The following is a 15,414-nucleotide window of genomic DNA, read 5'->3' as shown; positions in this document are numbered from 1 at the left end:
AGACTGTATAATCTTGTCATCTTTTAAACTTTTTTTCTATTACAGGCAATGTGGAAATATATATTCTCTTTATAAAAAAACTATGCAGGTAATATTTAACCTGTAGGATTAAAAAATCAAAATGCTGCATAAACATTATTAACAGTTGGGATACATCTCTTCCCCATTCTTTTTCCATACATTCATGTGTATGTTCATAAATATTTACCCATTCACTTATAAAATAGATTGGATATGTTCATTTTTCTATGGATTTTTCACTTATCAATGTGTCTCTGAACTCTTTCCATGTCAGTAGATGTAGTCTACCTTTTGGTGATTGAGGGATACATAGTATTCCATAGTATGGATGTACCTCAGTTTATTTAATCACTCCCTTATTGATTGACATTTAGGTTGTTTCCAATTTTTCACTATTACAGGCAATGCTGCATTGAAGATCCTTTTGGACATAAGTGAGTATTTCTTTAGAATAGACTCCTAGAATTGGCATTGCTGGGTCAGGGGGCATGTGTTTATTTTAACTTTCGATAGCTGTTGCCACATTGCCCTGCCCAAAAGGCCCCATTAGTATACTCTCACATTACTATGTACGAGAGTGTCTGTCTTCCCGCATTTAATCATTAGTCTTAGAAACCAGAGTTCTTTTTTCTATGACTCTTCTAAGCAAAATCTAGTACAAATCTATAGCTAGTTCATAGGAGTTTGTTATAATTAAAAGTGCTACTTTTAATTTAAGTGATCCTTTGTTCCCTGAAATTAGATTTTTAATTCTTTAAAAATATTTCTCCTTCTGTTGTTAGAATCATTTTGGTCTTTGATGGGGACTTTACTGTAGGAATGAACTGAAATATTAATTAAAAGATTGAAACCAGGTAGTAAAAAATTTATAACATTATAAACTTATTTTCTGAATAGTAGATTTTAATATTTGTTAGGATTTTTATTTGAAGTTCAGATCCTTAAAAATTTTTAATTTGGGGACGCCTGGGTAGCTCAGTTGGTTGAGCAACTGCCTTCGGCTCAGGTCATGATCCTGGAGTGTCAGGATCGAGTCCCACATCGGGCTCCCTGCTCGGCGGGGTGTCTGCTTCTGCTGACCTCTCTCCTTCATGTTCTCTCTCTCTGTCTCTCTCAAATAAATAAATAAAATATTTTTAAAAAAATTTTTAAATTCATCTCTAATATGGGAATTTAAACTTTTATATAACAGTAGGTGAAACTATAGTCAGTGCTCTATTAGAGAGCCCTTAAAATGTGCGTGGCCTTTGACCCAGAATCCTCTTCAAGGAATTTATCCTAACCACAGAGATTTATAAAAGTTTATATTTATGAGGAGCCATATTTTATGAAAGTGAAAAACTGGGAAACTACCTAAATGTCTATATAGTAAAGGATTAGACAAATACAGCTGTGTGATGGCATGTTATACAGTCATATACAGTGAGGTTAATAATATATTTTATGACTAGGGAAAATACTTACAAAATAGAATGTTCATTATAAACTCCCCCCAACAAAAGTAGAATAAATACTGGAAATATGTAGCAAAATTTAATAGTAGATATATCTGTAATGAAAGTATAGTAATTTTTCATTTTCTTCTTGTATTTTGACTAAAAATGGGCATATAATGAGAAGCTTGTTTTATATTCTTATTATACCAAATTATTCCAATTTTTAATTTTTTACAAGGTAAAACCCAAAGGCAAAGTTCGATGGACTGGTTCTCGAACACGTGGCAGGTGGAAATATTCTAGCAATGATGAAAGTGAAGGTTCAGACAGTGAAAAATCATCTGCAGCTTCAGAGGAAGAGGAAGAAAAGGAAAGCGAAGAAGCCATCCTAGCTGATGATGATGAACCATGCAAAAAATGTGGCCTTCCAAACCATCCTGAGCTAGTATGTACCTGAGCTAAATGAATCATATTCATCTTACTGGCATGCTGTGGTTACCTGAAGTAGCCACCTCTTCTGGGTTTGATCATGATTTGAAATTTTTTAATGCTGCACAGCTTTTCTGCACAAAATAACTTTAATTTCTATTTCTCCAATAATAATTCTGTTTTCATTCTACTTGGTTTATAGATATTTCTTCTACTTAAGGATACACTCCTAACCTCTTCTCACAGATCAATGAATTCATTCAAATTTTTCTATTCTGTTCTTTTTCTTTAAATGTTTCTTCTTTCCCTTTTATTTATAATGATATTTCTGAAGGGCCAACTTTAAAGAGGTAAGGCCTAAAAGCCTTATTGCCTTCTGTAACAACATTTAAGTCAAGTAGTCACTTAACATTTAAAATAACATTTAAGGGGCACCTGGGTGGCTCAGTGGGTTAAGCCACTGCCTTCAGCTCAGGTCATGATCTCAGGGTCCTGGGATTGAGTCCCGCATTGGGCTCTCTGCTCAGGGGGGAGCCTGCTTCCCTCTCTCTCTCTCTCTCTCTCTGCCTGCTTCTCTGCCTACTTGTGGTCTCTCTCTGTCAAATAAATAAGTAAGATCTTTAAAAACAAATAAATAAATAAATAAATAAAGTAACATTTAAGTCAAGTAGTAACTAGTAGGGCTTTAAACTTTAGAAAATGGGGAGTTCCAATACAAAAACAAAACAAAACCAAAAACCCAAATGTAGAGGATAAATTCTCTACCAGGTATTTTCAGAAGAATACTGACAGTGGAACCTACCCAGGAAGTTAAGTTCTTTAAAAGTAGCCTAAATCAGGAAATTCAGTTCCTAACCTGTTTATATAATTTTTGCATTTCATAAGATCTTTCTAAAGAGGCTATTGAAGAAACATTCTCTTTATGCCCAATTCTGGGCAACTGGTCTGTTTTGAATAGATGTGACTTTCAAGGCAATTTCCAGCTACTAAGTAGAAAGAAAAATAAAGGGGCGCATGGGTGGCTTGGTGGGTTAAGCCTCTGCCTTCAAGCTCAGGTCATGATCTCAGGGTCCTGGGATCGAGCCCCACATTGGGCTCTCTGCTAAGCGGGGAGCCTGCTTCCCCCCTCTCTCTGCCTACTTGTGATCTCTGTCAAATAAATAAAATCTTTTTTAAAAAAGAAAGAAAGAAAAATAAAGAAAGATGCTTCCACGTAGGTAGAATTTTATGTAGCCGAAACTTCTCGAAATCCAATAAAATATGGAAAATTCATGTGAGCTAGTTCTCCAAGGCTCATTTTCTTATAAAGCAGTGTGGGGTGATAGGAAAAGCATTGGAGCCAGACCAGCATGGTTTCAACTTCAGCCACTTAACAGGTGCTCTCTTCTCAGTATCTTAATTGCTTTGTTATAAAATGGAAATACTACCACATACTTCTTTCGAGTGCTGTTTGTTTCTTTATTTGTTTGTCTTTTAAAGGAGAAAGAAGTTTATTGAATAACCATAAGGGAGTGATGGGCAGGACAGCAGAGGAGAGACTGTCTGCTATGGGTTGTTTTTAATAAGTTATGTAAAGTTGGCTTAGTACATACAGTTCCTGACACCCTGGTGTGCTATCTTAAAGCTATTTGTGATTTACTTATTCTTCCTCTTCCTTAAGGTTAAAGTCTATCTGGAAATTAAATTATCAGTAATGTTTATCCTGTTCCCTTAGTTTCAGAGGGTTCAAGTAAATGATAAAGCTTAGAAGCAGACAGTGACATTAGCTCTGAGAATAGATGTTGAAATTGTGCTGAGAAGATCCTTCCAAGAATTTTTATGATCATCAGGCTATGAAAGTTAAGATTTTTGTGTGGAGGGGCGCCTGGGTGACTCAGCGGGTTAAAGCCTCTGCCTTCGGCTCAGGTCATGATCCCAGGGTCCTGGGATCAAGCCCTGAGTCAGGCTCTCTGCTCAGCAGGTAGCCTGCCTCGCTCTCTGCCTGCCTCTCTACCTGCTTGTGATCTCTGTCTGTCAAATAAATGAATAAAATCTTTTTTTTTTTTTTTAATGATCTTTGTGTAGAGAAAGGCCATGATAAGACTTGATATTTGGTCTTTTCTGCCCTCCAATAAAAACTTAACACTTGTGGGACGCCTGGGTGGCTCAGTTGGTTGGACGACTGCCTTCGGCTCAGGTCATGATCCCGGAGTCCCGGGATCAAGTCCCGCATCGGGCTCCCAGCTCCATGGGGAGTCTGCTTCGCTCTCTGACCTTCTTGCTCATGCTCTCTCTCACTGTCTCTCTCTCAAATAAATAAATAAAATCTTAAAAAAATAAAATTAACACTTGTGTTCTTTCCCTTCCATTTGTAATATCTTTTTAAACCAAGAGTGTGCATTTTGACTGAGGAGGCAGTAGATGTCAGTAGCAAAGGGGTGAGAGGAAAAGAGAAGTAAAATGAAGTGAGCAGAAATGATGTTAAAGAGATGGAGAAAGTTGTACCCTTCTTGGAACACACACACAGGACTTTTCATTTATTTGGTTATTTTAATAACTGCTCTTAAAAATCCCATTGCTGGGGGCGCTTGAGTGGCTCAGTGGGTTAAGCCTCTGCCTTCGGCTCAGGTCATGATTCCGGGGTCCTGGGATCGAGCCCTGCATCGGGCTCTCTGCTCAGCAGAGAGCCTGCTTCCTCCCTCTCTCTTTGCCTGCCTCTCTGCCTACTTGTGATCTCTGTCAAATAAATAAAATCTTTAAAAAAAAAAAAAAATCCCATTGCTGGCTACTATGCCAAAAAAGAGTGACATTGGATCAAGATCCCAAGTGTGGTGGATTCCATTTGCCCAGTGTTTAAAGATAATCATAAATCAAAATCTCAAGTAACTATAATGTGTTAAGTGGTACAGAAATGACGCTGAATTAGAAAGACATGTCCTTGCCCTCACTGAACTTACAGCAAGAAAGCAATAAATTCATTGATGAGTCTAGAATTCAGTGGGGTGTTCCAGATGCTTTAGTCAAAATAAATGGATCATTGGCCAAGGTTTGGAAACCTTACACAGTAGGATTTATTTTAACGGAATTTTATCTTTATTGCAAAATAGAGACAAACATCACTTTTTAAATATATTACATTCCAAAAGTTTACTTTTAATTTTGTTATTTGAAATTTAGATTGCATTTTACCATGCAAACAATGTGATAAATGAAAGGAGGTGCCTAGGTTAGTCCACATATGCCTGTGTGATCAGTCAGTGGTATGACTTAAGTAAAACACTGATGTGACTTAGTATTGAGTTCTGGGTAGTGGCAGCAAATTGTGATGCATTGTAAGAAGGGGGGAAGCAGCTTTTCACTTTTAAATTGCTGCACACTGGTGCACATCACACTGCCCTCCTCTACCCATTCCAGCCACTGTGGTTCATGTTAGCAATTTAGAAACTGCTTTACATATATACTACAGTTGAACAAATAAATGAAGTGTGGACAATTGGAGCCAGTTTTCTCAGTGTCAGATGAGCAAGATCAAAGGCTAGAATGCGTCCTGTGGTACTGGATTAGAGCTGGAGTTACTGGTATGAACTCCTGCTTGCTTTAATATAGATCTGTGTGTATACATGGATTGCTCTATATGCATTTATATCATAGCTCTGTTCTCTGAGAGAGCCTAGAAGCAATGATGCCTCATACCATAGCACTCAGCACCCAGATGTTTATTTGTTTTTTTCTTTTTAAGATTTCATTTATTTACTTATTTGAGAAAGAGAGAGAGAACAGGGGGAGGAGCAAGGGGAGAGGGACAAGCAGACTCCACACTGAGCAGGGAGCCCAGTGCAGGGCTCGGATCCCACGACCCCAAGATGATGACCTGAGCCAAAATCAAGAGTTGGGACGTTTAACTGACTGAGCCATGCAGGTAACTTCCAAATGTTGATTTCTAAATACCGTTCTCCAGTAAAGGAACTAAGGCTTCCAGGAGAAATGGCTAATTTAAGGACTTGAGCAGGGAAAATACAGGATGTACCTGGAGTGTCCCATAATGTCAGAAAGTTTAAAAGGGCCTTAAAAAAAGGATGCAAATGAGTCCTAAGGAGCCAATCTGAAAGAATTAGCAAGTGCCTGTGGCTAGGGGAAGTTGAACAGTAAATAATGGTTTTAGATTCTAAGCCAAAGAAAATAAATCTTTATTAGTTGATTCTGATATAAAGAAGTGACTGAACAAACAAACAAATGGGGGGAGAAAGACATTTCTTTACAGAAAAATTCCAAATAGTAGAAGGCATGAGGGAAGTAAGTAATCATCATTAGAACACCACAGTACGGTCATTAAAAGCAATGATGTAGCACTGATGAGTGCTAAAATTAATGGGTGAAATTTATTAATTTCTGTGGTTGGTTTTAGCTTACACCTCCAAATTCTTTGCTACTCCACCTTCCAGAAAGTGGAGCTTAATTCTCCTCCCCTTGAGTGTGGGCTAGACTGGAATAAGTATGGAAAGTGAAAAGCAGTGACTTCACAGTGATATAAACCAACAGGTACTACCATAACCAAGTGATCAAGGTTAATATTATTAGTAATAGGTCATGATGATATCACATATCCCCAGATTTGATGCATTGAGCACCTCTGTGGTATTCTCCAAAACTCGTAACAAACCCAAACTGAGTGGCAGTCCATGTAGTATCTAGTACTCTTCAAAACTGTCAAAGTCATGGAAAACAAAGACCAAGCAACCATTACTATTGAAGGAGATTGAGGAAACATGATTAAATGCAATATAATATCCTAGACTGCATTCTGAATTCAGAAAAAGAGCACCAGTGAGAAGCTGGTGAAATCTGAATAAGGTCTGTTCGTCAGTTGATAGTAATGTACTAAAGTTAATTTCTTTTTTTTTTAAGATTTTATTTATTTATTTGACAAAGAGCATAGGCAGGGGGAAGAGCAGAGGAAGAGGGAGAATCAGGCCCCCTGCTGAGTAAGAGGGCCCAACATGGCGCTCAGTACCAGGACCCCAGGATCATGACTTGAGTTGAAGGCAGGCAATTAACCGACTGAGCCACCCAGGCACCCCTAATGTTCATTTCTTAATTTTGATAAATGTCCCATGGTTATGTAAGATGTTAACATTAATGAAAGCTGGGTAAAAGATGTTTTTGTAAGGGACGCCTGGGTGGCTCAGTTGGTTAAGCAGCTGCCTTCGGCTCAGGTCATGATCCCAGCGTCTTGGGATCGAGTCCCGCATCGGGCTCCTTGCTCGGCAGGGAGCCTGCTTCTCCCTCTGCCTCTGCCTGCCATTCTGTCTGCCTGTGCTCGCTCTCTCCCCCCCTCTCTCTCTGATAAATAAATAAAATCTTTAAAAAAAAAAAAAAGATGTTTTTGTAAGATTTTATTTATTTATTTGACAGAGAAATCACAAGTAGGCAGAGAAGTAGGCAGAGAGAGAGGGGGAAAGCAGGCTCCCTGCTGAGCAGAGAGCCTGATTCGGGGCTTGATCCCAGGACCCTAGAGATCATGACCTGAGCGAAGGTGAGGCTTAACCCACTGAGCAACCCAGGCGCCCCTGCTGGGTAAAAGAATTAAGGGAACTCTACTATCTTTGCGACTCTTCTGTGAATCTAACATCATTTAAAAATAAGGTTTTTTTTAAGTTAAACATTTCTGAGTGTACATTTTAAGAGAATTGTTCATCTTAAATAATATAAAATGACAACTTGGGTCTAGTTATTATTACCCTTTATTTGTAAACATGATGATCCTAAGTATAGCTCCATTCTCATACCTTTGTCCCTTCGTGTTTGAATTTTCATGATAAAAAGGCTCATGTATGTTTCAGCAGGGAGCCTGCTTCTCCCTCTGCCTGTTGCTCCCCCTACTTGTGTGCTCTCTTGATCTCTCTCTGACAAATAAATAAAATCTTTTAAAAATTAAATAAGTAAATAAAATCTTGAGATACCTGGGTGGCTCAGTCAGCTTTGTCTGATTCTTGGTTTCAGCTCAGGTTTTGATCTCAGAGTCATGAGTTCAAGCCTCACATTGGGCTCCGTGCTGGGCAGGGAGCCTACTTTAAAAAAATATATAAAATTAAACAAAATCTTAAAAGAAGGAAAGAAGAACTTGTGGGGCTCCTGGGTGACTCATTCAGTTGAGCATCTGGTTGTTGATTTTGGCTGGGGTCATGATCTCTGAATCGTGAGATCAAGCCCCATATCAGGCACTGCTCAGCATGGAATCTGCTTGATTCCCTCCCCATCCTTCTCTACTCCTCCCCCTCCTCCTGCTATTTCTTTCTCTCTCTCTCTCTCTCTCTCTAAAGTAAATAAATAAAATCTTTTTTAAAAAAAGAACTTAATTTTTGGGGCACCTGGGTGGCTAAGTCGTTGGGCGTCTGCCTTCAGCTCAGGTCATGTCTCAGGGTCCTGGGATTGAGTCCCGTATCGGGCTCCCTGCTCTGCGGGAAGCCTGCTTCTCCCTCCCACTCCCCCTGCTTGTTTTCCCTCTCTGACTGTCTCTCTCTCTCTCTCTCATTCTTTCTCTGTCAAATAAATAAATAAATAAAATCTTTTTTTTAAAAAAAAAAAAAAAAAAAAAAACTTAATTTTTTACTGAATTTTGTAGTTTAACATATTGCAAAATTTTTTACTTTTTTAAAAAAAATGACGTGTTAGATCTCAGCAGAGCTTTTTTAGTTTTATGCAAATAAAGATACTCTGATATAGGGTACTTCTTAGTATAGTATTAAGAAATATTGAAATGTCTTTAACTTCAGAGTCACTGAATTTTAGTCATAGAACTAGGTTGACTTTAACTTGTGGTTTGTTTCAGATTCTTCTGTGTGACTCTTGTGACAGTGGGTACCACACTGCCTGCCTTCGCCCTCCCCTGATGATCATCCCAGACGGAGAATGGTTCTGCCCCCCTTGCCAACACGTAAGATCCAGAACACCTTTGTTTTTAGTCTTTCAGTTTTATATTCCAATTAATAATACTTTTTGACGGCCACTAAACATTTTTCATTTTCAAAGCAGTGGGTATATACTGTTTCCTTTTTGTTTAAAATTCTGTGAAACTTGAGACTATTGAAAAAAACTACCTTTTATTAATAACTTTTAGGCCTTTTTTTCCCCTACCAAAGCATTTTTTGAAGACCTAATTTTTATAAAATTATAATCTCTGATACATTTTTTTCTTAACATATGTTACAGGCACAAATAGCCCCAAATTAAAATGATATATGAGGGAAGAAATAAATTTCTTTATCCCTTTGTTTCATCCTCTTTTTCATTTCTGCCTACCTCCTTCTTGTCAGTTTTATGGATGGTATTATGAATTATGTACCACTGTGATGCTACTGTGAATAGAAACATGGATTATACTTCTCTTATATCTTGGTTCAGGTGAATTTCCTTTGGAAGCTGAAGAACAGACTATTTTTATGCCACTGCACTCAAGGGGTCCTTTCTGTCACAAGTCCAGGCTCATCTCACTTTAAAAATGATGGGTTTTATTGAAGTTCCCATCAAAGTGGATTTCCTTGGCTTATCATAGCTTTATCAGATATATTCTTCACCTCTGTTTTAACCCAGTCACCTTGTGGCGTGGTTGTATAATTTTTTCCCATTCTCTTTTTTTTAAAAGTAGTGATTGGCATCATTATATTGTATTGTACATAGAACCTTCTCCCTTAAAAATGTTGTGGGATTCTTAAGACTTTTTCATGACTGTCATGTAAACGTGTTGAGCCAGACGCTGTTTTTTTTTTTTTTTTAAGATTTTATTTATTTACTTGACAGACAGAGACCACAGGTAGGCAGAGAGGCAGGCAGAGAGGTGGGGGGGAGGGTGCGGGAAGCAGGCACCCTGCTGAAGCAGAGAGACCGATATGGGACCTGATCCCAGGACCCTGGGATCACGACCTGAGCCGAAGGCAGAGGCCTCAACCCACTGAGCCACCCAGGCACCCCAGATGCTATTTTAAATGTTGATTACCACCAGCAACATAGGCATAGAATGTATTTCTGGATGAGGCTGGGAGTTTCCGCAGCAGAGATACTGTGCTCATCCTCATTTCAGTAGAGGCTGAGTCATCTCTGTATGTAGTTAAACCCAAGGACCTTCTCAGTGTTCTTTCACTGTGTGGCCTCCCTCTTCAGCTCTCAGAATTGCATGGTATCCATGAGCTAGCATGCAAGGGATAAATGTATGTGGAAAGGTGTTAAAAATGACAATCACAGGGATAGCTGGCAGGCTCTGAGTCAGTAGACTCTTGATTTAAGGGTCAGGCATTCAAGACCCGCACTGGGTTTAGAGCTTTCTGTAAAGAAAAGAAATAGGGGCGCCTGGGTGGCTCGGTGGGTTAAAGCCTCTGCCATTGGCTCAGGTCATGATCTCAGGGTCCTGGGATCGAGCCCCACATTGGGCTCTTTGCTCAGCGGTGAGCCTGCTTCCCCCTCCCTCCCTCTGCCTCTCTGTCTACTTGTAATCTCTGTCTGTCAAATAAATAAATAAAATCTTTTAAGAAGAAAATAAAGAGGGCGCCTGGGTGGCTCAGTGGGTTAAGCCGCTGCCTTCGGCTCAGGTCATGATCTCAGAGTCCTGGGATCGAGTCCCGCATCAGGCTCTCTGCTCGGCGGAGAGCCTGCTTCCCTCTCTCTCTCTCTTCCTGCCTCTCCATCTACTTGTGATTTCTTAAAAAAAAAAAAAAGAAAATAAAGAAAAGAAATAATACTCTTGTTTTGCTCTTTCAGAAACTACTGTGTGAGAAATTAGAAGAACAATTGCAGGATTTGGATGTTGCCTTAAAGAAGAAGGAACGTGCTGAACGCAGGTATTGTGATATGTGTGTTAATGTTTTACTTGGGAATTTGTTAGTAAAACTGTCTTGCAGTATAGGTTAATATATCTATCTAAAGTAATTATTGGCAAACTGTGCTGTGGGTCAAATATGGCATGCTCCTTATTTTTCTATTCCCACTAGGAATGTTTGTTTTCCATTTTTAAATGATTGAAAAAAATCAAAACAAGAATCTTACTTCATGACAGATGAACATTGTATATTCCAATTTTATTGTCCAAAAAGTCTTATTGGAACACAGCTATGCTCATTTGTTTATATATTGTCTGTTGCTGCTTTAACACTACAGCAGCAAAGTTGAGTAGTTACAACAAAAACCTTTTGGCCTGCCATGTGTAATTTATTATCTGTCCTTTTACAGGAAAAGTTTGCCAACTCCTGATCTAAAATATTTATCAAAACCTACTCTGAATATATTGTTATTGTGCAGTTATTGTGCAGGATATATACCTTACTAAGTATGTAGTGAGTACAAGAAAATTCTAAGAACTGGCCTAGTTACCCATGTCATCTCTTTGGTTGGACAGAATTAACACCGATAAAATAAAGAGCATTGAAATGCTGAACTGTGTCATAAGAGTCCTGACTTACAAGAAATGCCTCCCTTTTCAATTTACCACTGCACTGTAGTCTTAAAGCAGTTGTAGAAGACTTCTTGGAGGAGGTAAGACTGGAGTTGAATCCAGTCTTTAAAAGGGGGCTCAAAATCAGGATCATCAATTTATGTTTATTTGTATTTATTTGTACCTTCTTCAGTTATTTTATTGCTAAACAATAGTAGTTTAATGCTAAACAACACATCTTCAGTGTGTACCAGACTGAAGAGAAAAGGTGAGTGAGACGAAGCTCTCCTTACATGGAACTCACCTCTGTCAGAGTATAGCTGTATCAGCCAGTGGTATAGAAAGGTAGACTGATGGTATATTCAGAGCAATACAGGAACACTGTGGAGGGCCATTTTAGTTTCTGGTAGGGGTTTGGGCTATCAGGCAAGTCCTTGGAAGATAACTTAGTGCTGGACATGCAGAGAAGCATATTTCAGGCAAAGAGCCAAATACAAGCAAAGACGAAGTGTGGACATGAGACAGGGAGAGTGGTAGGAGATGAAGTTGTCAACACAGATTGAAGCCAGATTATGAACAGCTTGGCGTTTGTGACTGGGGGATTTGAATTATTCTCTACAGGTAGCAAGAGAGCCATCAAAGGAGAGAGAGAAGTATAACCAGATCTTTATTTCAGAAAACATGCCCTGGTAACAGTAAAAAGGAATTAGAGCTGAGACTGTTGCACTGGGGTCTAGGAGAGCTGGTGAGGCCTGCACTCGGGCATACCTTCTAAGAAAGTGGTGGAGGTGTTAAAAGAGAATATTCAGAAGCTTAACCGTTGATGCCCATTTGTACACATTATGAGAAAATCTAAACAATGTCTCCTGGTTGGTCTTACTATCTTCATTTGCTGCTACTGTAACCTTTACTTGCCCTCTCATAGTCTTCCTCTCCCTCCAGTTTAGCTTGCTTTAAAACAGTCAGCTAGCTCATTTGATAATCCACTCACTTTATTCCCCCATACCGTGAACTCTGTGGGTTCAGCCTCTAGATCCTGGTTTTTTTCCTTACTAGTCACCTTGAACTCTCTGCTTTATAATGGATGCTACTTGTTTTAAAGGCAAAATTAATCTCTAAAGTTGATTAGGAAATAAAAATAGTTCATTTTTAAAAACCAGTTGTCTACCCTGGAGCTAATAATATATGTTTATAAAAAATTAAAAAATTATTTAAAAATCAGTTGTCTAGATACCTTTGTATTTAGAAACTCTGGATAATAGTCTTTCATGTAATTATTAGGATAATTTTGATATTAACAGTTTTTCCTGCTTTTATTTTTGACACTAGAAAAGGTTTAAATAAGGATGCTTCAAATTAAATCATAATAAGAAATTAGGCATTTTCTTTACTCTTTCTGAAATCTACCTGCGCTTCTGAGAAATGAGTAGTTTTATGGAAAGGGTGGTTAAAATTTTTTAACTACTGCCTCACTATAGGGTATATTCTTGCAATAAGAGGTACTTAAAATTTATGTTAAAATATGCCACAATACTTATTCACACTATTGGTCTCCCATTACTAACTCATTTGCTTTTGCTTTTACTTTTGGTAATCCTTTTTATTTAAATGTCATCCTTTAAGAGGATATCCATAATTGTGGCTTTAGTTCATACATGAAATCCTTTTTGAGATTGCATCACAGAAAGGAGAGGAAAGTTACTATTACAGGGAGAATAGTCTGCCAGAAAGCCAGTTAACTGAATTATTGTTATTATTTTTTAATTCTTACCAATAACCTGGTTAACAAAGTTTTCTTTATCTGTAGCTCCTAATATAATAGCTCCTGATATATATGAATCCTAGGGGCTCTAAACAGCAAAATATATATATTTCTAAAGTAAATAATATATTAATTGTAAACTCTAGTTGACTTCACTTGTTTTTTAAAATGAGCATTTTTATTCATCCTTTTTAAAATCTGTAAACAATTTCTCTAGCACTCATTCTAGAACCATAGAGCCTTGGTTACTCTCTATATCCTAGCACAAGAACATCTTTCCCTTTGTTCATACATTTATTCAACATTTAACCAACATTTAGTGAGCATCCACTTTATGCCAGGCAATGTAATCAACATGAAGTGTATTATGTGGTCTCTACCTTAAAGGGCTCTACAGTATGGTGAAGAAGAAGGATTTGTCAATCAGTAATTAGTGACTGGCCAGAAACTGACTACAGAGCTGGAGCTGTGATGCTCTGTGAAATTTGATGTTTCAGAAGTCCCTTCAACTGGTTGGTAAACATCCCTTCCAGAACTTGGTGCCAGAAATTATTTGGGAATTCAAATAGTTCTGTACTTCCAGAGTTCTTTTACTAGTGTTTGCTAGCAGAGAGTTGGATTTAATCAGGGTTGGAATTTTCCAGGTAATGTAACAGAGGGAAGGAGAGAAAGAGACAAGGAATTTGAAAGTATATGCAAAGGAGTATTTATAATGATGGACCATGGAGTCTAAGCCAGGTAAGGGGGAAAGTAAGGACACAAGGGAGTAATGGACAGTGAAAAGAGGCTAGGGTCGATGGATAGAGGTCCCACTGGAGTTAGGGAGTTGTTGAAATCAGTGTACCAGAGGGTGTGAGCCAGAAAGGGAGCGAGTAGACGTCAAAAAATAGGTTCCCTGAAGTTGAAATTTTAGGAAGGGTGTGGTTTCTAATAATGAGGTCTGGGCCCAGTATGATCATTGAGCCAGGGGGTGGTGAACAGAAGACATATGGAACAGAAGACATATCTTTCTAGAAGATTACTGAGCAAGAGAATGCTGTAATGAGTAATCATACCTACCTTTAAGAGCCTGCTTAACTGTTACCACCTATTTAAAGCCTCCAACTTTCTCAGCTTTTTTTTTTTAACTTTCTCAGCTTTTCAAACAAGTTATTCCTTTTTCATGTTTCCATTATACCTTTTCATAATGGACTACAGTCAGCTGCTAAATAATTGTGAGGATAAGAACCGTGTATTATTTGCCCTTGGAATTCCCAAGCCTGACACAAATCATGGTGGGCTTGAACCGAATGTTTTTCAGTTGAGTTTGGGAGATAATAATCAAGTGAAAGTAGAAATTTTTGCGATATAAAAGAGGAAGCTAATACAACAGTAAACTTGATTAGTATAAGGATAGATATCTATTGAACATATTTAATAACAGAACTCAAGTTCTGACTTATCCATGAAGCCTTCCCTGCTAATTTCAGCTACTACTGTTCTTGCCTTTCCTGGTTTTTAATTCATTAACTATACTATTTTTAATCAGGTTTTGATTAAAATAATTTTATCATTTTCTTACATGCCAGTTTTTGATTGAAGAGCTTTGTAACCCATCTCAAAAAGACCATAAGATTCTTATTAGCAGAGCCAAGGGTTTCTAGGGCAGTGAAGGCTGCATTCTGAAGGACCCAGGTAACTGGATGAGAAATGCCCTTCTCTAAGGAATGTCACAAGCAAAGAGAGGAAGAGTGCTCATTATTTCTGTTCAGTTCAATGGACACTGGCCTGTGTATATAAAAGCTCATCTGTCCTTGGTGAATTAGATGATGTTCCGGAGAACCAGAAAAGAAATGTCTATTGGGTATAGCAGTTTGTTAGTGTGAAATTTGTTGAATTAAAATCAACAAGGATTTGTTTCTGTGGAAAGAAACTATGGAGATCTCATTAGTGTTCTAAATCCACATTACGTGAAGAAGTGTTACCTGGCTCTAAAAATAATCTTCATTGGAGCAACTAGGGTGCAGAGCCCGCTATGTGACTGCATGCCTTTTTTCTTCTCTGCAAATGCATGGTGTTAGTATCATTCCCTGAAACCTTGACATGATCCTATTGTGTAGAACTCTTTTTTTAGTATTGATACTTATTACCACAAGAGTATAGTTTTGTATAGACGCATATGAAAACTTCTAGCAGAACAGAGATCTGGTTTGTCTGGGGTTGACGTTCTGTGTAATCACTTTGTCAGTGAGTTGTAGCATGACTCTCCTCATGGATTTTCCTTGTCTACTTCAGTTCACAGGTTTTATTTCATCAGTATGATTACTTCCAAGACTATAATTTTTGGTTACACCTTTTTACAGTTTTTACCTTTAGAAAGTTTTGTG

The 15,414-nt window shown here is 38.1% G+C and overlaps 1 protein-coding gene across 2 annotated transcripts in view; it reads left to right on the top strand.

The window, feature by feature from the left end:
* The window catches only part of RSF1 (remodeling and spacing factor 1), a 163,461-nt gene that overhangs the window by 127,506 nt on the left and 20,541 nt on the right, over positions 1-15,414 (top strand). For both annotated transcript variants that reach the window (XM_004781025.3, XM_004781024.3), the window contains exons 7-9: positions 1,696-1,902; positions 8,695-8,799; positions 10,617-10,696. In XM_004781025.3, coding sequence (XP_004781082.1) covers positions 1,696-1,902; positions 8,695-8,799; positions 10,617-10,696 — 392 coding nt within the window. The remainder of the gene's footprint in view (positions 1-1,695; positions 1,903-8,694; positions 8,800-10,616; positions 10,697-15,414) is intronic.

The sequence above is a fragment of the Mustela putorius genome, unplaced genomic scaffold, assembly GCF_011764305.1.
Source record: "Mustela putorius furo isolate JIRA1106 unplaced genomic scaffold, ASM1176430v1.1 tig00003987_pilon_pilon_pilon, whole genome shotgun sequence".
NCBI lineage: Eukaryota > Metazoa > Chordata > Mammalia > Carnivora > Mustelidae > Mustela > Mustela putorius.
The sequence above is the reverse complement of the archived record's forward strand: the minus strand, read 5'-3'. Positions and strand labels throughout refer to the sequence as shown.